Here is a 22085-nt window from a genome sequence, read left to right as displayed (position 1 = left end):
TAAAGGGATGTGGATTTTGAAGCACGAGATTTTCTCTCGTTAAAAAATTGTGGAAATTACCCATATGAATGATCTCTGCTTTATGCATATTCAAATACATACAAGCAAAATCCCTTTGAGGAGGATGTGGAAGTCTGTGCATATTGTAACTTTCTAAATTTCAAGGAATGAGCCAGCATCAAAGTTAACTAGCTGAATAGCTGTCTAACATGAAATATTTCAAAGTCTCAATTAAAAGCTTTGAAAAGTTTTGAGGATTTAAATACATAGAACTGAGCAAATAAAATTTTCAGTTACTATTAGTAAGTTTGCAATTGATAAAACATCACAAAAAAGCACTATGGCCTGCAGTTCTACTTCTTATCTGATGAAAAAGTTCACATCAATCTCAATACTAACCACTAGAATTATTCGACATTAGTTTTGCCTACTATAATGGAGAATTAACTTCTACATTCAAATAATATGTTAACATTTAGTATGAAATTTTTTTATATAATACCTATCTCCAAATCTGCAAGCTCCAACTTTCACAAAGAACGGACAATTTTCTACCTGCCTCTCTTTCCCATACTGCACTGGGGCAAGTGGATTTGACCAATCACCATCCTACAAATTGTTTCAAAAAAATCAATAAATGATGTAACACAGTCCAAGTTTATGATAATTGTTTAGATGGACTTTTTCAAAATTATAAAATATATATGAGCCGCGTCATAACAAAACCAAAATAGTGCCTTTGCGACCAGCATGGATCCAGACCAGCCTGCGCATCCGCGCAGTCTGATCAGGATCCATGCTGTTCGCTATCAGCTTTTCTACTTGTTATAGGGTTTGTAAGCGAACAGCATGGATTCTGATCAGACTGCGCAGATTGGTCTGGATCCATGCTGGCCGCAAACCCATTATGTTGGTTTTGTCACGACACGGCTCATAAATTATATGTCTGTAGCAAATAAGAGACATGATAGCCCTACCCCAATTACTCACCTGAAAAATCTATCTCTTACCAGCAATTTAAATACAGTTTAAGATATATTATGCTCAAACTTGATATTTGAAAAAAAACAAAACAAACAACTACAGTCTCATTTGAAATGTAAAATAAACATCATTTGAATACACACAGAGAAAATATGTTACGTTTTAAACTCTACACACTACAGGTAATCACAGTATGATTACATAGTGTCATTAAAACAATTGTCACTTTTTATAGGAATAGATCAAATTAATTTGACAAATAATAAGGAATGCAGCTTCCCAAACATAATTTATACATTCACTTATTCAAATTAAACATATTCAGGAAGGATTTACAAGATTTTCAAAGAATTTCTGCAAAAAAGTACTTTACCCAATGAAATAGTATAGTATATCTTTAAATAGACATTACATAAAATATCTTAACACTATGAACATTATGACTTGAAAGGAGAATATATTTTTTTACGTTTTCCCTTTATGAACCTATATAAAATCATATAAGTTCTATGATGAGATAAAATTCAATCCCAGGTACTTTGGTAGTTTGTTTGTTTGATTGGTTTTTAAGTCACACTGACACAGTGAAGGTCATATGGTGACGTTCCAGCTTTACTAATGGAGTAAGACCTCAGGTGCCCTTCCGTGCATAATTTCAGGCATGAACAGGCACTGGAGTAGAACCATCAATGTTCCATATGTTAGCTGGACCATCCGTGCAGTCTAATCAGGATCCATGCTGTTCGCTTTCAGTTTCTCTACTTGTAATAGGGTTTGTAAGCGAACAGCATGGATCCAGATCAGACTGCGCAGATGCGCAGGCTGGTCTGGATCAATGCTGGTTGCAAACACACTATGTTGGTTTTGTTATGATGCGGCTCAATTACTTCAATAAATTGATACACTGAGAATAACATAAAAGTACCAACCTTATTTTCAGCTTCTCTAGCCTGCTTCAGAAGTTCCTCCTACATGTTGAAAACAAACAAAATCTGACCCTGAATATACTGTTAAGATATTAAATCATTTTCCTGCTACAGTTAATAATCTTTAACATTTGCACACACACAAGAAGTTAACATGTGTTATTGTGTCATGCCTGTTGAGGTAATACCTTTTACACACCTACTCTTCACAACACAAATCAATACAAAATCATAATATGATAATTTGCAAGAAAAAAAAATATCATAGATTATAATAACCCAATATAAACCCCACTCAAGACCATGACTGTATATTTAATTATGTTTGTTTGCCTGTTCTTTTTTAATGCAATTTTCAACACATTTTTGGTCATATCTTGGTTGTAGGTCCACATTTGAGTCTTTCCTGGATAACAAACCAGTATGTACCAATCTCTCCACAAATGACCAATTGTACAGTGCATTCATTAAAATGTCAATCGCCAAAGATGTAAGATAAAATTTCCAACCTTCGCTGTATAAATACCCTTAAGTGATTATATTAGCCCTTGCCACCAGTATACAGCCCAGGCCAGCCTGTACATCTATGCAGCCAGAATAGGCTCTATACTGCTGGTAGATTGCTTTTTTCATATTTTGAAAATTGAACTCCCTTTTAACTTTGAATAGACTGTTATCAAAATAGAAGGATAAGGAGAAGTACAACTCATAATGGAGACTGGTTCATATTCAAGGTAGTGCAAATCCAGTACAGAAAAATTCTCCAGGTTAGGAGATAACAATAATCATACCGAGCTTTTACATTAGTCTATGACCATTTTCTTAGCTCAAAAATTAACTCATAGCTAAAATAAAATTGTAATGAATCTGTTATATCATACATTAAAAGATACAGTGAGTCGTTGAATATCTCAAACTTCCCTGAAGCCATATTGTGTGAACAGTTAAGGAAACATTTCAATGACTTATTCAGCCTTACACTTTCATACATTGATAAATATTTCTTCAAATACATGTATAAAGAAACCACATAATTATATATGTCTATTTGTAATGATAAAGCTTTTTATCAAAAGTACTTGACTGTTACAGACACACTAGTTACAAGAGACAAGTATTGGCTTCATTACCATATAACTGCTGTATATTTGTTAGAACATTAAAGCTGCATGCCTCCAGATAAGCCAAAACATTTCAAGAAAATCAACCTTATGAAAAATGTATTAAGACTGTAAGAAAAGTAAAACTAACTATATATAAATTACAATAATTCAAGTAATAATTTACATGCAATGAATAACTAATTTTCAGTATTTATCCCCATTTTTCTACAGCATAACTTATGCAGTATGACATCTACATGTATTTCATAATTTATGTGGATTGCCAGTGCCATTTGCAATGTATAAATTACTTTCAATGTTCACTTTTAAGTATTATACTCTTTTATTTAATACATTTTAAAATTTTTCATGGAATTAAGCATAAATCTGGAGATATGCTGCTTTAAAACAGAAAATCATGTAAACCTGTTTAACTATAAGCAAAAATACTGTAAGAATCTTAATACACTGGTTGCCGGTACAGACCGGAATATCCAGCTCGAGGTAACTGTTTACTGCAGTAACGAGGCTCTGCCAAGTTTCTGCTTAACAGTTACCTGAGAGCTAGATCTTCTCGTCTGTACCGATCGGTGTAAACGGTAGATATTCCTGTCTGATATGCAAGAAAAAACCCTAAATAACCACAAGACATCTTGTCACATAGCCCTCCTAGTGCTTTATGATTATTTTCCTAACAAGTACAGTTTGAAAACATATTTTTTGCATTATAATGCTTACCGGTACATCATTATTCATCAATAAATTCTATGCCTAATTTCCATGTTTCATCTCTGTGACATGTAGATAATTAAAGGCACATTATGCCTCAGAAATTCTTTAGAAATGTCAAATATGTGTTAAATATTGTTTTTTTATAATGGATTTAGAGTATGTTAGATGTTTAAGATTTAACAGCTGAAGAACATGTGTTGTAAAGTAGCAAAGTAGTATTTTAACTTCCATACAAAATACTAATTCACTATCATTATAATATGAATTGCCAACGAAGCAAAAAGAGGGAAAGATGGTTCATCTATTGGCAAATAAGTATTTATTGGAGACTATTACAAGATACCGGAAAATTTAAAGTTTTTGCGAAATAAAAATGACAGCATTTCTGAGGCATAATGGGCTTTAAATATGTTCATAAACTTAGAATATCAGTTTCCGTACTAACTTGGTTGCTATTCTTGTACATGTACTGTTTTTGTAACATGTAAAAAAATAAAAAATTAGGATATGTTATCCTGACCCATCTCTTTAAATGGATCACCTGTTTTTCCTTCTTCTTTCTTTTCTCTTCTTCCTCTTCATGTTCTTTCTTCTGTCTTTCCTCCCATTCTTCTTTTATCTTTCTCTAAAAAATCAGCAATAAAAAGCGAAAAATTTAAAACAAATTTATCAACAAATCAAAGAAATTTAAGTAGCTTAAATACACCAAATACACAGAAGGTAATTAACCTTTGCAAAGGAAACGTCAATTAACCTTTAAAGGAACTCCACTGAGGTAAAAAAGCCTACAAAAATAAAATTCTACTTTCTTATATAGATCAGCTTGGTCACTTGAATACAGAAATATAAATAAAAGATAGTTAAAATGAAAATCATATTTTTATGAGCTCATTCGAGCAATGCATTTCAACTTTGGGTCATTTTTCACAATTAGAAGAATTATTCTGGAAAAATGGTATGAGCATACGATCTGATATTCTTCACACTAATTATTGGTCTAAATCTACATCAAATAAAATGTCACATTCAATTAAGAAGTACTGGATGTCCTCAAATTTATCTCTGTTATCTTTTTAATAAACAGTCATAACAAAACATTAAGAAACATGTCCATTTAACTACCTCTATTTCAATTTTTAATTGTTTTTCACGTTCTGCTTGCTCCTCCTTCTCTTTCAATCTTTGCTTATATATTTCCTCATGCCACTCCCACAATTCCCTTTGTCTCTGTGACTCCGCCTCTATTCGTAAAAGCTCTGCCTTTTCAAGCTCTTCCTCATATGCTTGTTTCTGTTGGAAGGTTGGTGAATTCTTTTTCAGCTCTTTTTCTGGTATAATTGAATAGGTGTTGATTTATTCAGGGCTTACATTAATGGAAGTTTTTGAGTCATTTACTTCTTGATTTTGGCTTGTAACTTCAAAAATATAATATATGCTTTTCCTAATTAATCTATATAAAGAGACTTCCAATGTAAGACAATTTGCAGTCTCTGACTTCCAAATGTTGAAACCTAATGAAAGCCCTGATTATTATGTTAGATTTTTTTAAAAGAAACACTTACTTTGAACTTATTGCACTGCCCTTGATATTAATAAGATTAGTTTAGTTGTCGTCAGTTATGTCCATACTCCATTAACACCCTTTCCCACCCTCCAGATGACAGAAGATTAACTTTTAACTATTAGTCTAACTATAACACAACAATTTTTGAGGCTAATAAGTTTTCCTGACAATTTAATGTAATTACATGTATATTTGACATTAAAAAAATGTCATCATTATAATAAGAGAAAGTCAAAGGCTGAGACTGCGTAGTTGGCCTTGACTTGCATGGCTATAGACTACATGTGTATATTTAAAGGGAAATCAAGAAAAAAACAATTATTTAAAAGAACATATAAAATTCTGTAATGAAAATTCCAGTGTCCGTTCTAGCTGGGCGCCACCATTTTCAATGTAACTAAATGATAATGGGCGGGTATTCCAATAACGGAACAATCACAACCTTTCAGATTATTAATATTAGTGGTTAAGGTGTCTGCCTCTCAACCAAGAGATCATGGGTTCGAGCCCTACTTGGGTCACAACAATGTTTCTTCATATGACACCAGTACTGGTTGGTTACACCGGGCTTACGTAAATGGAAGCTTGGGAGCCATTTACTCCTTGAATTTGGCTTGTGACTTCCAAAAATCTTATACTTTTCCTTCTTTACAAATGTACCTATAAAATGTGACTTCCATTGTCAGACATTGTGCAGTCTCTAACTTCCAAATTTTGAAACTTAATGGAAGCCCTGGAACTTCCAGGAAGAGGACTCTAAAGTGATTTATATAAGTTGCAAGAACTTGTTTTGCAATTGAGCTAAAATAAATATGTTTAAACCAATAATTGTCAAGTGTTCCAAGTGAAAACAAAAGCAGTGCATGAAATACCAAAATGACACCTTTAAAACAGAACAAGAGCGATCAGTGATCACATGTGTCGCCTCATAATGGCCAATTTCATGTTGGGACAAGTTTTGTGACAGACGGACAGACAGACGGACAGTGCACAAATAGACTTGGTACTGATCATTTCTGTAAAGTTTGGATGAAATTGCACCAGTAGTTTATGAGGAGTAGTGGGGACAAGCTTTTGTGTATCTGGCAACACAAAGAAAAAAACACCTTTTTATCAAAGGGCCATAACTCGGCCAAAAATCATTCAACCGGAAAACCCGTGCAATATGCACAAGGACTTGAGCTACAGATCAATCCTGTAAAGTTTCATTGAAATTGCATTAGTGGTATAAGAGAAGTAGTCCGGACAAACTTTAAAAATAAAAATTATTAAAGGGCCATAACTCATGACAAAAATCATTGAACCGGAAAATGCTGACAATATGCACAACTAGACTTGGTACTGATCATTCCTGTAAAGTTTCGATGAAATTGCACCAGTAGTTTATGAGGAGTAGTCCGGACAAGTTTTGTGACGGACGGACGGACAGACAGACGGACGGACAGACAGATGGACAGACAGACGACGGAGAAGTGATCCCTATTTGTCGCCACTACTCCGTAGAGGCGACACAAAAATGAATGATTTTTTAACATACTTCCCCATTCATAGGCTTTGCCTAATTTCATATCATAAACTCTTTAATTAATACCTTTCTGCAGTTTTTCATCTCTTTCTCTAGCTTCTGCTTGTCTCTTGATTTTTCTTTTCTGTTTCTTTAACAAAGCTTTTCTTCTTTTATGACTGAAATACAGAACAATATGAGATATCTTCAACAAAATTATGGACTCTTGCTGTCATATTTTACTTGTTTAAAGCAGGCTTTAAGGTAACAAGAGTACCTGCTAGATAGTTATGGTTTTGAAAAACTTTCACAAGAAGTACTACTAAATTATGAGTAATTGATTAATTGCAACTTTTAAAATTACAAGATAAAAGTCGAGGAATTCTAACTGAAAACGGATGCGTAGACTGGTCTCCTGCGCTCGTCTATGGGACCATTATAGGACAGGGAACCAGAATAAACGGAAGCAGTGTATAAAATACCGAATGGCTTTTTTCAAACTGAAAAAGATCATATTACACATGAAATGGCAGTATACCTTTTCGAAAAACCTAGCTAAACACAGTGTTTCCCGGTAAATTACTGATTTAGCTCTTGGGAATTACACCCAATGAAGTACATAGCACAAATATGTTATATTTTCAAATTTTACATTTTTTTATGATTATTTTAACGTTTATGATGGAAAAACTTGATCACTGAATTTGATGTGTTTGAAAATTATCAATGTTCCTGTACTATCTAAGTCATCTATGGCACATTTTCAAAAAAAAAGTTATTCATATTAAAAATCTGTAAAATTAAAACAGTTATTGTTACATCTGCCATAATGAACAACGATATTTTCTGTATAAACTTATGTATTTACTTTATTTTTTGCATTGTATTATTCATACAGTCATATTTAATTATTTTCTTTCAAAGAAATAATTATTTTATTACACTTTAATCCAAAAAGTGTAAAAAACATACAGATAGTTACTACACGCCCCTTAAGTGAATTCCCCAGAGCTGTGTACAGAATGTACCGGAAAACAGCATTTAGCTAGGTTTTCAAATTCGTCAATAGTGTGAGATTGTGTTGAGTGAATTGTTCTGCTGAAAGTGTATTATAAACATGAAATGTGTAACCGCCGATGGGTTTAAATTAAAATGTTCTATAATGTGATTATGTCTGTCAAAGATATCGCTTTGAGGCTTTGCCTTCTTCATATTATTATTACTGAGGATAGCACTCAGAGTTTTTTTTTCACCAAAATATTTGGCGAAATTCGGGCCCATTTCCCCCTCAAAATAGTATGTTTTTTTCCCCCCTCAAAGCCGAAATTTCCCCGCATACGGCAGCCCTAATTTGCTTGCAATGAATATCATTTTTTTTTTGCATCTTCAGGGCTCTCGATTGACACGGGAATCCGGGTTTTGACTCGTGAAAATCGGGAAATGCACATATTTGACAGGTGATAAAATCTGCTCAAGAGTCAATTTGCCGCATGGGATTTTCAGCTATGCAATAATAATTGCAATAATAATTACCTTAAATCCACCCCTAATTATCAAATCCTACATGTGTTCAAATCACACTCATAAAAAATGTCAACAGGCAGTATAAGTCGTGTATAAAATGCTTTACAGACGGCAATTGTTTATACCCTGTGCACTGAAGCGCGACAATTCAGTGGCTGCAATTTGACAGCGCTAAAAATAGCTCTACACAACTGATAAGAATTACATACTTGAGGTGTCAATTATTGATTGCTTTTAAAGGTTTATAATACGTCTTTGATTTACTTGGAGTACCTGTGCATTTGTTATAAATATACCTGGTACATTTTGGTATTTAGAATTAATATGATATAGCATACCAGTAAAGATATTTTTTTTTATATTTTATACATTTAATAAAGCTGCTGCTTATTTTATTCTTTCACAGCAATTCATGTTTTTGTTTTATTTGTTTTTTGTTTTCTTTTTTAGGTGGTGGGGGTATAGACATTTATAATTAGGCATTTTTTTCTGTCTATTTAGACTTTGGAATCTCCAAAAATGACCTCCAATACAGTTATTTTTGTAACATAAAAATGATTCATGTAGTCAAATGACACTAGAAAAAAATTATTTGACTCATGAAAATTTTAGCCAAAGAGTCTTTGACTCGTGAAATTCTGACCCTACTGAGAGCCCTGATCTTACTGCTGAAAAATGTTTTATTTTATGCCTGTAAGACTTACTGTTAAGCAAAGTTGTTTACAAATTGTTCCCAGGTAGGTAGGGGGAGCTACTACTGGTGTCCCAACAAGTTTAAAAAAGCATGCAATGCTTTTAATTCTGCGGTCAATATTTTAGATCTGTTTATACGGGGCTTTGGCTTGCCCGGCTGTAGACTACACGTGAATATTTAAAAGAAAATCAAATAAAAAACATTTAAAAAATATATAGAATTCTATACCTATCAATAAAATTTTCAGTGTCAGTTCTAGTCGGGCGCCGCCATTTACAATGTATGTCAATGATAATAGGCGGGGTATTCCGATAACTGAACAAATCTCAACTTTTCGGATTAGTAATAATCGTTGAGTGTTCCGAGTGAAAACGGAAGCGGTGTATGTAATATCGAATGACACCTTTAAAACGGAAAGAATGAAAGGATTTTTTAACAACTTCCCCGTTCATAGGCTATGCCTAATTTCATATTATATTAACACAGTGTTGCATCTAGGCCGCGCGATTGCGTGATTTGCGCATTTTTTATGCAGATCGCGCATTTTATTGAAGTCAGTGCGCGCCAAGTCGCGCATCTGACAATCTTTTCAACTTAATTCAGTTTATCTTCATCGTATCTTAAACGCTTCAGCCATGTTTGTTTTTACTCGTGGTTATGACTAAAATACTTACTAAAGTGCGTGTAGCAGCCGACTAAGTCATCTCGCATGTGTTTTGTAGTATTCGTCAATATTTTATTTTTTCTACTTCCGTTTTTGAGCGGACGATAGCTGTCAAAAATGCCTGAATGTAAAATAAATGAATTCTATTTGGTATGTCATATTGTAAGGTATGCCCCCACATCTTTTTCAAATCCCCCACATTTTTCAATTGAGTGGGGGACAATCCCCCATAATTTTGAAATTCTAGCTGCAACACTGTAACATATGCACTGGATTCTTTTTGTTTCTCCTCATTTGTGAAGAAATAAAATTCCCCCTCCTATTGCATTTTCCCCCTCCAAAGGGCACCGATCCCCTTCCCCAAAAAGTGAAAAAAACACCGGCATTATAACGGAGAAACATGTAATTTTTTTTTTTAGTGTGACCGTGTTTTGAACAGTGGTGTTCAACCTAAATATGTTTATTCATTGAAAAAGCGTCCATTGATACAGATGAAATAAATCAAAGTTTTCATTAAATTATGATCAGATTATCCGTAGACAACATGACTTTCAATTGTTAGATAATTGCACATCGATTAATGTTCCTATCTTCGTTGATTTATTTGTGAAAAACTTTACCTTAGGTGGAATAATTCCGGATAAGCTTCAACTTGTAACTCACTGCTGGTCTCCGCCATTTTCTTTTTTGTATTGGGATGAACACTGAGGACATCCGCAAATTAGAACGCAAAATTGATGACGTTTGACACATAACAAATAAGTAATAGCAGCTGATCATTTACTAATTTAGATCAGACACAAAGAAATCGCAGGTAAAAGAAAGAGTTAGAGTAAAATTTTTACCCATTCGTTAATCACATTAATTGCCTTGTTTATCTTGTTTATTATGATGACCGTCTGTTGTAGTTTTAATATTTTTTAACGTAACATTTTTAATATTTCTGTGTTGTTGTTATTGTTTATATAAATTTCTTAAACAGTAAACTTTTAAGCATAATTATGTCACAGTTAAGAACTGTTCACTATTTAGGGGAAATGTGTCACCATCCGGATAGCTAAAAAATTCAGTAGAACAGCAGTATGGTATTCCAAGGGTCCCAGGTTTGAGTCCTCACTGTCAGACTGTAGTCTAGTCAAGCTACCCTGTGACATTGGATGCCAAATATTGGTGTCACGGTTCAGAACTGTTCACTATTTAGGGGAAATGATGTGTAAGCGGCCGGATAGCTCATTGGGTAGAGCCGCGGTACAGTATTCCGAGGGTCCCGGGTTCGAGTTCCGGTCAGGCTGCACATTTTTCTCACCCTGTGACATTAAAATGGCGCCCAATGTGGGGCCATGACTGTAAATAGCTCAGAGTTAATTCACATTGCTCTGTAACTGTGAAATTCGAGGACGAATTTCAATATAGCAGTTCTGGGTGTATGTCACGGTTCAGAACTGTTCACTATTTAGGGGAGATGTTGTGTAAGCGGCCGGATAGCTCAGTCGGTAGAGCCGCGGTCATGTATTCTGAGGGTCCTGGGTTCGAGTCCCAGTCAGACTGCACATTTTTCTCACCCTGTGACATTGGGCTGTGAATGGATATAGTTTAGAGTTAAAATTATCATTGCTCTGTAACCCTGAGAAATTCTGGGACAAATTTCAATATAGCAGGAGAGTATGTCACGGTTCAGAACTGTTCACTACTTACATGTAGGGGAGAGGATATATAGCGGCTGCACGAAATACCCAAATATACCAAAATATAGCAATAATTATTCATATTGGTTTGTATAAAATGCAGATTATAAATGAGAAAATGAATTAATATTTATAAAAAAAGTATGACTTAGCTGGCTATAACTTTCATTCATTCCGTTGAAATGGGCAGTTCAGATGTTGTAAGAAAATAAAAATGTGACATCATTATAAATTGCTTATCTACAGCTAAGGTTCCTTAATAAATACACTTGCAATTTAATATAAAGATATGATAATATTTGCTCAATAATTGCTCACTCACAGTCTACATTTCAATTTTAGTGTATAATTTCATTGAAATTTCATACAAGTGTCCATCGTATTATTTAAAAAAAAAATTATATAGCTTTAAAGGAGTATATTCTGTAGATTGTATTTTGGTATATTTAGGAAAATGATTATTTGGGTATGTTCGATCAGTCTTAGTGAAAGTGTATATTGTAATTCATAATTAAAACAGCACTCTTTTAGTATAAAACATTTTTAGTATACTTGGGCAATATTAGAGTATATTAGGGCAATAATATAATAATTTGGGTATTTTGTGCTGCCAGATACATGTATATAGGATGTATGACTAAACAGCCAAATAGCTCAGATGGTTGAGCTATGGGATGGTATTTCAAGGGTCCTCAATGATTCGAGCCATGTAATATATAGCTGTAAATTGGCAGTAACTACAAATTGTCTAGTGTCATGTTAGAAATTTAAATTAGGATACAGGTTAGTTGGATATAATTGTAGTCCAATATATCAGGCAGTACGGGCTTGTTATAGTTTATGTCGGTCAAGCCGCCCGAAGCAAAAATATCTCAAACTCCAAAGTGATGTCATATTTATAGGACTAGACATAGCTGTAGAATTGAAACAGAATTATAGTAAGATGTCTAACACTAAATCTGTAGAATCAATAAAACCAGTGATAATATCTAATCCTGTGATGTCAGAGACATGCACTTCAAACCTTGATGCTGCATGAGACACTTAATTTACTGTGTTCATCTTCTGTCATACAAGCCATTAATTCCTTAAAGTTACAGGACTATATATATCACATGTGGTATACAGATCTATTGATTATGTATGATTTTAAGCTTTAACATGTGACACTCTTTATATCTTTTTTAAATAAATTGAAATTAATTCAACTGTTTGCAGATTTGGCCCTTCTTGAACCAAGTTTTGCATGCAATAATAATCCTCAAAGCAACTGAAGACATTTACATGAAAGTTAACTCTATCAAAATTGGAGGTCTGATTATCCAAACCCTTTTAATATGACTTAGATTTTAGCTAAATGAGTAATTTAAGCCCTTAAATAAAAATTCTTGGTTAAAAAATTTTGCGTTCAAATCTGCTCAAAGTATTTGCTTGAAACTTCATACATGTACATGTCTCTGGAATTATAAATTGATGTCACTGTCCAAGGCCCATAACTTTTGACATGGATTTTTACCGGTAATGAAAAAATGTGAGCTTACAAAAATATTTTTGAAGTAAATATCAAAGAATCAAAATCATGTCATGTATTTAAGGTAGTACACCCCTAAATGGGCACTATAAGGAACTGTAAAATTGACAACATAGGACAGTTATATGCCTTAAATGTCACCTGTATGCAAATTTAAACAAACTTTACCATGTGATTTATGAGTTATGGACATTTTTCTGAACTAAAACTTTGCCATTAGAAGGGCTTTTTTCAGAAATGAGGAAACTCTAAATAATCTATAATATCATCATAATACAATATGAAAAATGTTTTCCTATTGCTCATTGTTAAGAAACAAATAATGACATTTAGGTAACAAATTAAACAAGCAAAATGATTGTTTTTAAACGAAATGTTTTTAATATGTATAAAAATGTAACCCTACCCCACCCACTTTTAACAAATGTATATTGGTTGGTCTTGCAAAATATAAAATACTTTTACTGTGTAGTTTTTATTTTATTAAACTTTGAAAATATCTGGTATCATATTTGCTATTAAATTTAGCATTATTTAGTACACAAATACCTACAAAAATTACATAATTAAAATGAAACACTTTTATCTTCCATTAGGGATCTGAGAGATTAATAAAAAATGTTAAAAAGAAAAAAAAAAGAAAGAAAAAAAAGTTGCCCCTCCTGGGGTTTGAACCCACGCCCCTCAGTTTCAATACACTTTACAGTGATTCTAGCCTATTTGAGTACTCTTCAAAGTGGAGATAGTGCATTAGGGGTGTACTACCTTAATTAAATGAAATCTCCCAATTATACTAGGTGTCTTTGGCCAATTGATTAAGGTCATTGACTTCAAACCACATGCCCCTGACCACTGTTGATTTGAATCCTCACAGGGACTTTAATTCTTTCAACCAGCTCAGAAAGTAAGGCTAGCTTACATAACATTGGTGGTTCTACTTGGGTGCGGACCTTAGTAACTTAGCTGACACAACTCCTGTTTTAATATGGCAATATTTATTTCAGATCTTTCAGGCACCAAAGCCACTAGTTACTTCATACTGTAAACTTGTCAGTAATAAAACATATCACTGAAGCAAGTGTTCACGGCATGAAGTTGGAAACACACGGTGGTGACTGATGTTTAATCAAAGCACGAATCTGGCGGACGGAAAATTACCCGTGTTTGTATTCCCGACTACCCTGAGCTTCTACTCCGATGACCAATCCTCGCATAAGCAAGTCCTTACTCTGTACAACCCATACGAGTTCCCACTCAAATTTAAAGGTAAAATTTTAAAAAAAAATCTGCTTCATGGTTTACATGTAGAGAATGTGAGTCATTTAGAAGGCATATGTGGCTGATGTTTGTCAATCCCCTCTCATCATGTAAGACAGCTGTTGAAGGGTGCAAAGTATTAAATGTTAATTCAGGCTCTGTATTTCTCTTAAAACAAGTAGGTTTTGTCGGCTAGTATTAGACAGCTGATGATGGGTACAACATACTGAATGTATCCTGAGGTAGGAATATAAACATAACATATTTATTGCGGATTATGTAGAAGGGTCTTGCAAGTTGATAACCTTGAAATAACAAGATTTGTACTTGTGTGATACCTGTGATAAAAACATTGTAATCGCACAAAACAGGAGTCAAACCCATGGTCCAGAGACAAGTTCCTCATTACATTGGTCTATACGCACACTAAATAACAGGTATTCAGTCATGTTAAAAATAGAGATAATGAGCTTGTTTGTTACTTCACCATTCCAAATGGGCTCAAATTATGTGACAAAAATTGTGCAAGTTTGTTAAACATTCTACTAGCAGAATACAAAATTTCCAAATTGAAATAAGCAATTTTACTAAAGGTACATTATCTCAGATATTCTTTGTTATTGTTATTAGAAAAAAAAGTAAAAGACTGAAAAATAGTGTCCTTGTAATTTTGAGGTTGTCATACAAAGATTTAAGTTAAGGAAACATTTATCCATATTTAAGATTTTTCATTGGTAAATTTTTTTTTGCATATATATATAAATGTAAAGTTTTATGAATCATGTTTTGCTTTTTTTCCCTGCTTTCAGTACTATGTACAGTACCTCGTAAATATACAGTGGTAGATGCAGAGGGTACAGTCCGACCAAGATGCTGTGTCGATGTGTAAGTCTGTTTAATATTACAGCTGTTTAATATTACAGATTTTTTTTCAGTTTTCAAAACAACCTGGGAAACATACAGCATGATGAATCAGAAACAGGAGCAAATCTGAATTTATCCACACATTTTTGATTTTTATCAAATTTCAATTTCAATTCAATTTAACAAGCATGGTATGTAGGATAGGCTAGCTAGGGACAGCTAGCTCTCTGTCTTTCAGTCAATAAAATTAATCATCTAGCTGATTAGTCAGCTTCTATTAAGTTATTGATTGTTGTAGAATGTGCACATGGCAATTCAGGTGAAAATGTAGCATTTTTAGGGATAAATTGTTATATTTCCTATTTTGGACTGGAGAAACAGCCTTTATTCAGCTGTAAAACATAGGGGAGGGGACACTGAATATATACAAAATTTAATAAACATATAGTAAAAAAAATTCCTATTAATCTGCAAATCCCTTGCCACAAGTATAGCAGTATAGAGCGTGGCCAGCTTACTCATTTGTGTCATCGAACTTGGTTCTAAGATTTGCTGCTGAGTCGGAGAAATTCATTTGTTGTTCTCAATAATGACAGTAGATACATTAGTGTTGTTAAGTATTGTTGTTGTGTAATCATCTATATTATATTTCAGTGTTGTGAGACATACAGATATTTGTATCAACAATGAAGGAGTGAATGACAAGTTTAGAATACAGGTCTCTGAACATGGACAGAGAAAAATTCTAGGTAAACTTCCCATAATATTTGTTGTAACAAAATGGTTTTACCCAGAAATTGCTGAGTGTGTGAAATGGACTTGCCCTGATCTGCTTTGAATTGGATCATTCCATTCAAGGTTTATGGGGCTTCAGCATCAAAATACAAAAACAGCTGTCAACAGTATAGAGCCTGGTTATACTGGTGACAAATGTTTATATTTTGCTGGTTTCAGAAAGTTCACTGTTTATTAACCAGGTTTTCAATTTTGAAAATCCTGGTTATTAGATTGGGGTATGGCGGGCGGATGGGCGGATGGGCGGGCGTCAAACGAAATTGTGTCCGCTCTGTAACTCTTCAACCCTTTGAAGAATTTTGATGAAACTTCAGACAAATGTTTACCACATCAAGATGACGTGCAGAACGCATGTTCCGCATGGCTGGCTCCAAGGTCAAGGTCACAGTGACATTAACATTGAAAATCCTGTCCGCTCTGTAACTCTTCAACCCTTTGAAGAATTTTGATGAAACTTCAGACAAATGTTTACCACATCAAGATGACGTGCAGAAGCATGTTCCGCATGGCTGGCTCCAAGGTCAAGGTCACAGTGACATTAACATTGAAAATCCTGTTTACATGATTTTAACTTCGGGCGTCAAACGAAATTGTGTCCGCTCTGTAACTCTTCAACCCTTTGAAGAATTTTGATGAAACTTCAGACAAATGTTTACACATCAAGATGACGTGCAGAACGCATGTTCCGCATGGCTGGCTCCAAGGTCAAGGTCACAGTGACATTAACATTGAAAATCCTGTCCGCTCTGTAACTCTTCAACCTTTGAAGAATTTTGATGAAACTTCAGACAAATGTTTACCACATCAAGATGACGTGCAGAACGCATGTTCCACATGGCTGGCTCCAAGGTCAAGGTCACAGTGACATTAACATTGAAATCCTGTCCGCTCTGTAACTCTTCAACCCTTTGAAGAATTTTGATGAAACTTCAGACAAATGTTTACCACATCAAGATGACGTGCAGAACGCATGTTCCGCATGGCTGGCTCCAAGGTCAAGGTCACAGTGACATTAACATTGAAAATCCTGTCCGCTCTGTAACTCTTCAACCCTTTGAAGAATTTGATGAAACTTCAGACAAATGTTTACCACATCAAGATGACGTGCAGAACGCATGTTCCGCATGGCTGGCTCCAAGGTCAAGGTCACAGTGACATTAACATTGAAAATCCTGTTTACATGATTTTAACTTGATTTGGCAGTCAAAGGTCATATCATCTTTGGAGGTAATTTAAAAAAGATATGATATATTATTTCATGTCTACTTTGTAACTTGTTTTTCATTATACAGAATTATCAATATAATTTTAGTGAACAAATTCTTCTGTGCTGAAACTCGTCCTACATTTCTCAACGGATTTTGTTCAAACTTTCACAGAAGCTTTGTCATCAAGCACCCTGGCACATATTGTCGGGGTTTTGTGATTGAATAGTTTTTGACCTAATTATGGCCCTTTGTTTTTTCCTTATACATAATATTATAGTGAACACTTCTTCAGTGGCAATTCCTCCTACATTATTCATGTTTTACATTGCACATAGTTACATTGTTTGTTGCTTGTATTTGTATTTCAAATACAACATATTTATCTACAATGGTGATAATTGAAAACCTGGTTTCACGGCATTGCCATGTTTCTTGTATTTTGTTAAAATATATCAAGGTAACATTACTTCTTTTGTATGGTGGCATTTTTCTGTCACCAGATTACCTGATAACTAACTAGTTAATTAAGTGGTTAACTAGTTATATAACTAGTTAACCTCTTAATATTAAGCTGGTAAAATAATAAAAGGATGGCAGTTGTAGGCATTAACATGCATTTATTTCCCGTTATGATCTTTTATTTATTGAAAGAATTAACTAGTTACGTAACTATTTAACCTCTTAATTAACTAGTTAGTTATATGGTTATCTGGTGGCACAAATATGCCACCATACATTTGTTAAAAAAAATTAATGATACAATTAATTTTACATGTAGATCAGTTATTTTTCTATTTTTTAGCAACAACCCATGCCATTTTAACAGAAAAAAATGTTCTCATTGTAGTAATAAACTAATTTGGAAAAAACATAAAATACCTATTAAGATAGACTACTCAACTCACTTTTTATCAATTCATAATGCACAAATTTTAAATGGTGTTTTTCATAAATGGCTGTGTATGCCGCAAAGTTGAAAATTAAAGCTGCCCATGAGAGGACAGAAGGGGGTAAGGGATGGGGTGGTAGTTAGGATGAGGTGTGCATCTTCACATTATATCTGAATTTGAAGCAGCATTTTTGTCATTTGGGACATGGTTTGTATTTGGCTCCAGTTAAATGCCAAACATCAACATTGTTCATGTGTGTATTTAATTGTATTTAATATTGATTAGTTTTTAAGCCTTTAAAAGTGAATAAATATAAAAGGTCATGTGATAAATTCATCTGTTACTGTGATCACCTTTTTTCAGGGAAGAAGGATGTCAATGCTGTTTTGTTACCTACAAAGGGTCGTGAGGTCACCCCGAACAGGGAGGACAAGTTTCATGCTCTTGCCCATTCGAGTCAAGGACCTGACATACAGGGTCAATCACATACAGATTTAGGTAAATATTTCATAAATTTGGACATGTACATGACAATACATGTTTTATTAAAATGCTATTTGATCTTCATCAGACAATTGTGAATTTTTTATACAACTGATTCATATATTGAAGTTTATATGTTTTACTGGGCCATGTATGTTGCTACCTGCCAAAAAACTTGATAAAGAATGATATATCTTTTTGTATGAATACACAGGTACAAACAAAGTATATTTCTTTATAATTATTATGTACATACACTGTAATGTCAACCTTGTTTTAGATGGTCCAACTTCTATGTAAAAATTTTAAAAGTTATTTGTTAAATCCATAATCAGGTCAAAGTTTAGACCAGTATAATAATTTTACTAGTATTTGTACCTAACTTCATTGCTTGGAATTTCACAATAATGATTTATATCTTGAGTGATCATTTGTTACTGATTTTATAAAAAAGCACTACAGACTGATTTTAAAAATTCTACGAAAATTGGCAAAAAAAAAAAATGTTTTTAGTTATTTTTTGCTATATAATGTTTTCTGTACATTAGCATTCTTGCTGCTAGTTATTCATACATCTTTTTAGACGTAAACAATTAATTTTAGTTCATAAGCATGTTATTTATACTATTTATAGAGAATCCTGTCTGTTATGTTAGGACAAATATTTCCTCGATTTATTTCAGATGTAAGAAAGCGTCCTGTTGGTGGTCCTAGTATAGTTGTGATTCTTGCTGGTCTGGTGTGTATTGTAGCTCTAATGTTACCCCAGCAAGGGGATTCCGGCTCAAGATTACCAGATTATATCCACTTATCTGTCAACCAAAAGCTTATAGCAGCTTATGTTTTAGGTAAGTTTTTGTGCTTTAAACTAGGTGGCTCATCTGTGTGGAACAAAAGTTCAAGCCGATATGATAGCTGCAGCATTGTTGTCATTGTCGTTGTTATTATTGATCTAAAAACTTTAATGTAACCAATTATTCAAAAGTTAAAAGATATCAACATGAAACTTGGAGCACTTGCTTATTGTGACGAGGCGCACATTATAGACAAGGGGCATAAGTCTGAAAGCAATATTTTTGGAGTTATATGCCACTTTTTCAGAGTTTTTAACAGACAAGCGTTAAAACTGCATGCACTGCTCCTGTTTTACATTTAAATGAGTTTGTTCTTAACATTATTCTGTTAAAAAGGTGAGTACATTAGACTGTCTAGGAGTTACTATTGATAAAGCACATTCAATTAATTTTCTAGCTCTTTTTTTTTTTAGCTTCTGTTTTCAAAGAAATAATGTAGCTTTTGTTAACACCCCATTGTCTGAGTCTGAATGGACAACCTTTTTGGTTTACCTTACAGGTATCATAAATAGTCATAAAGTTTAATACTAACAATGCTTTTACATTGAAATTAAATATGTGAATGTATGCCTTCACCTGTTACACCTATGTTAATTTCAACGGTCAAGGTCACTGATACCTGTAATAGCAAAACATAAAAGCTATCCTTAAATCAAAGTGCATTCTAATGCAAACTAGTGCACCTTGATTAGTCTACCCGCCTGTGGTCATTTCTATTTTGGGTCAAAAGGTCAAGGTCACTCTGACCCTTTACAGCACAACTTAAAATTTGGTCAATAAATCAGACATGAATTTTCCTTTAGATAATATGCAATTGACTCTCCAGGTCTGAGAAAAGTGGAATGTGCTGCTCCTGAGCAACTTGTGTTGATTTTTTTTGGTCATTTTAAGGGATATCAGGATGTAAATTAAGAGTTAATCAGCCAACAGTATAAAACCTGGTCAAACTGCGCGGACATGCAGGCTGGCCTGACTCTATACCCCGGGCAGTGGGAAAGGCTCAATATTCAATTTTGGTTCCAGCATGGTAAATGTTGATTTGGATATTTTTGTTCTATATTTCAGGTCTGGTGACGATGTTAATTCTCCACATATGACGGTACTGACAATCTAGATTATCAAACGTAGATATTGTGATATAACTGCTGACATAGACAGTTTTTATATGTTTAAATATTCTAAAAAAAAAATCAGCGAACTAAAAGTGCCGGACTACGTGTACTTACTGTAGCACTTAAAATAACATCATGGTCTTGGAGAAGCAGGTTGAGTCTCTATCATAGGAGGTCATAGTGAAACTGAAATACTTTCACTGCTCAATAAACAAAGAAAAAATTAAAACAAATCCAATTCCAAAAATAAAAATAAAATGTATTAGTGTAAGCTGATCAAAAAAATGAAGTAGTGTCAAATACAATGTGCAATTATTCATTGATGTTGTTTGCTTATTATACCTGACATTATAATATGCTTCCAGTTAAATTATTATTGATATAAGCTTATATATGTAATTTATGTAATTTAAATTTACTCTGATATTACACCAGTAAATGAAGAATGTCTTAACTTATTGTATTACAGTATCTGTCAATGGTTTTAACATTTGTAATTGCTTATTAAGTAATGCATTACAGTGTCGATAATTTCTAACATTTATGTAATAAGAAAGGGGTGATGGTGACAGTCTATACAGATTCTTATAGTGTTTTTGTACCTGTTAAAGTCTTAACCTTCAAAGCAGGATGTCTCCAGGTTCATTCTATAGTCTAAAATTAGTATGTTTCATAACGATTTGTATAGCAAGAAGTCAAGTATGGATGACAGGATTCTTCATGGTCTTAACATATATGTGACTGAATAATTTGATATTTAAGATATTAAATGCCCATTTTTATGTTAGATGTGCATTTTATTTTAAGTTACATAACAGTTTAAGTTATATAACAGTTTAAGTTAAACTGTTATGTAACAGTTTAAGTTGTATAACAGTTTAAGTAATAACAGTGTCCTTATCAACAGAATATTATTCATGGGATACTGTTACACAGCAATCACTATGACTGTGGTGAAAGTATAGGTTTATTTTAAACCCTTAATCTTCTGAATTTATGATAATGGATTTGCCCGGCTTTGTATTTAGGAACATTCCATTCAAATATTGAGGTATTCAATTTTGAAATACAAAAATTAGTCTGTAAACAGTATTGAGCATGGTAAGACTGTATGGATCTGATTGCATCAATTTTCAGGCTCAGTACTGGAGACAAAACCACCTTCTGTTTCCACAGAGTAAGGGTTAACACTAACATAATTAAATGTTTCAGTTTGTAAAACATTAACAAGACTTATTTCAACACTGTCTGTACTCTTTACAGTTTGTAACTTAATTTTTTTTGTGTTTTTTTTTTACCAAGTACATGTAATGCATGTTTTATATAAAGTTTTTACTGGTTTTATTTTTCACTAATGTTTTTTATCAGAAGATTGACATAAGGTATTATTATTATTATTTTTAAAGTTTTATTTAAGCTTTATTCACTCATTGGTTTATTAAATCTTCTGAAGGTGAAAAAAGATCGTTGCTAAATACAATGTGCTTGACTGTTGTGTGTTAGCAACTTTTCAATAAACAAATATTGCCAGAAATGTCGAAAAGAATGAAAAGCTGTGGCTTATTACATTTGTTGTATTTTTCATAAAGAAGCTGATAATTTCTTAGTCACAAAATTTGAAATTTTAATATTAAAGCAGCAATTGCCTCCAGATTCATGCTAATTTTCATGAAACTTTTAAGAATGTTTTTTCGAAAAATAAATACGGTTA

At 33.4% G+C, this 22085-nt stretch overlaps 2 protein-coding genes across 3 annotated transcripts in view; one reads left to right on the top strand and one right to left on the bottom strand.

Moving 5' to 3' along the window:
- The window catches only part of LOC132755900 (U2 small nuclear ribonucleoprotein auxiliary factor 35 kDa subunit-related protein 2-like), a 16410-nt gene extending 5956 nt beyond the window's left edge, over nucleotides 1–10454 (bottom strand). The window contains exons 1-6 of the mRNA XM_060746837.1: nucleotides 10316–10454; nucleotides 6901–6992; nucleotides 4868–5073; nucleotides 4287–4370; nucleotides 1914–1952; nucleotides 503–609 (exon numbers count right to left, since the gene is read on the bottom strand). Coding sequence (XP_060602820.1) covers nucleotides 503–609; nucleotides 1914–1952; nucleotides 4287–4370; nucleotides 4868–5073; nucleotides 6901–6992; nucleotides 10316–10374 — 587 coding nt within the window. The 5' untranslated portion in view covers nucleotides 10375–10454. The remainder of the gene's footprint in view (nucleotides 1–502; nucleotides 610–1913; nucleotides 1953–4286; nucleotides 4371–4867; nucleotides 5074–6900; nucleotides 6993–10315) is intronic.
- On the top strand, nucleotides 10400–22085 carry LOC132755902 (motile sperm domain-containing protein 1-like). Of its 2 annotated transcripts, none has more exons than XM_060746838.1 (7): nucleotides 10400–10509; nucleotides 13916–14177; nucleotides 14978–15053; nucleotides 15687–15781; nucleotides 18289–18423; nucleotides 19092–19256; nucleotides 20328–22085. In XM_060746838.1, the coding sequence occupies exons 2-7, from the start codon at nucleotides 14030–14032 to the stop codon at nucleotides 20357–20359; spliced, it is 651 nt and encodes a 216-aa protein (XP_060602821.1). In that variant the 5' UTR covers nucleotides 10400–10509; nucleotides 13916–14029; the 3' UTR covers nucleotides 20360–22085. The 2 variants fall into 2 exon arrangements, with proteins under 2 accessions (XP_060602821.1, XP_060602822.1); XM_060746839.1 differs by having other exon boundaries at nucleotides 10505–10527.

Source organism: Ruditapes philippinarum, unplaced genomic scaffold (genome assembly GCF_026571515.1).
Source record: "Ruditapes philippinarum isolate M1 unplaced genomic scaffold, ASM2657151v2 ctg3037_1_1_1_1, whole genome shotgun sequence".
Taxonomy (NCBI): Eukaryota; Metazoa; Mollusca; class Bivalvia; order Venerida; family Veneridae; genus Ruditapes; species Ruditapes philippinarum.
This window is presented reverse-complemented; position numbering and strand designations above follow the sequence as displayed.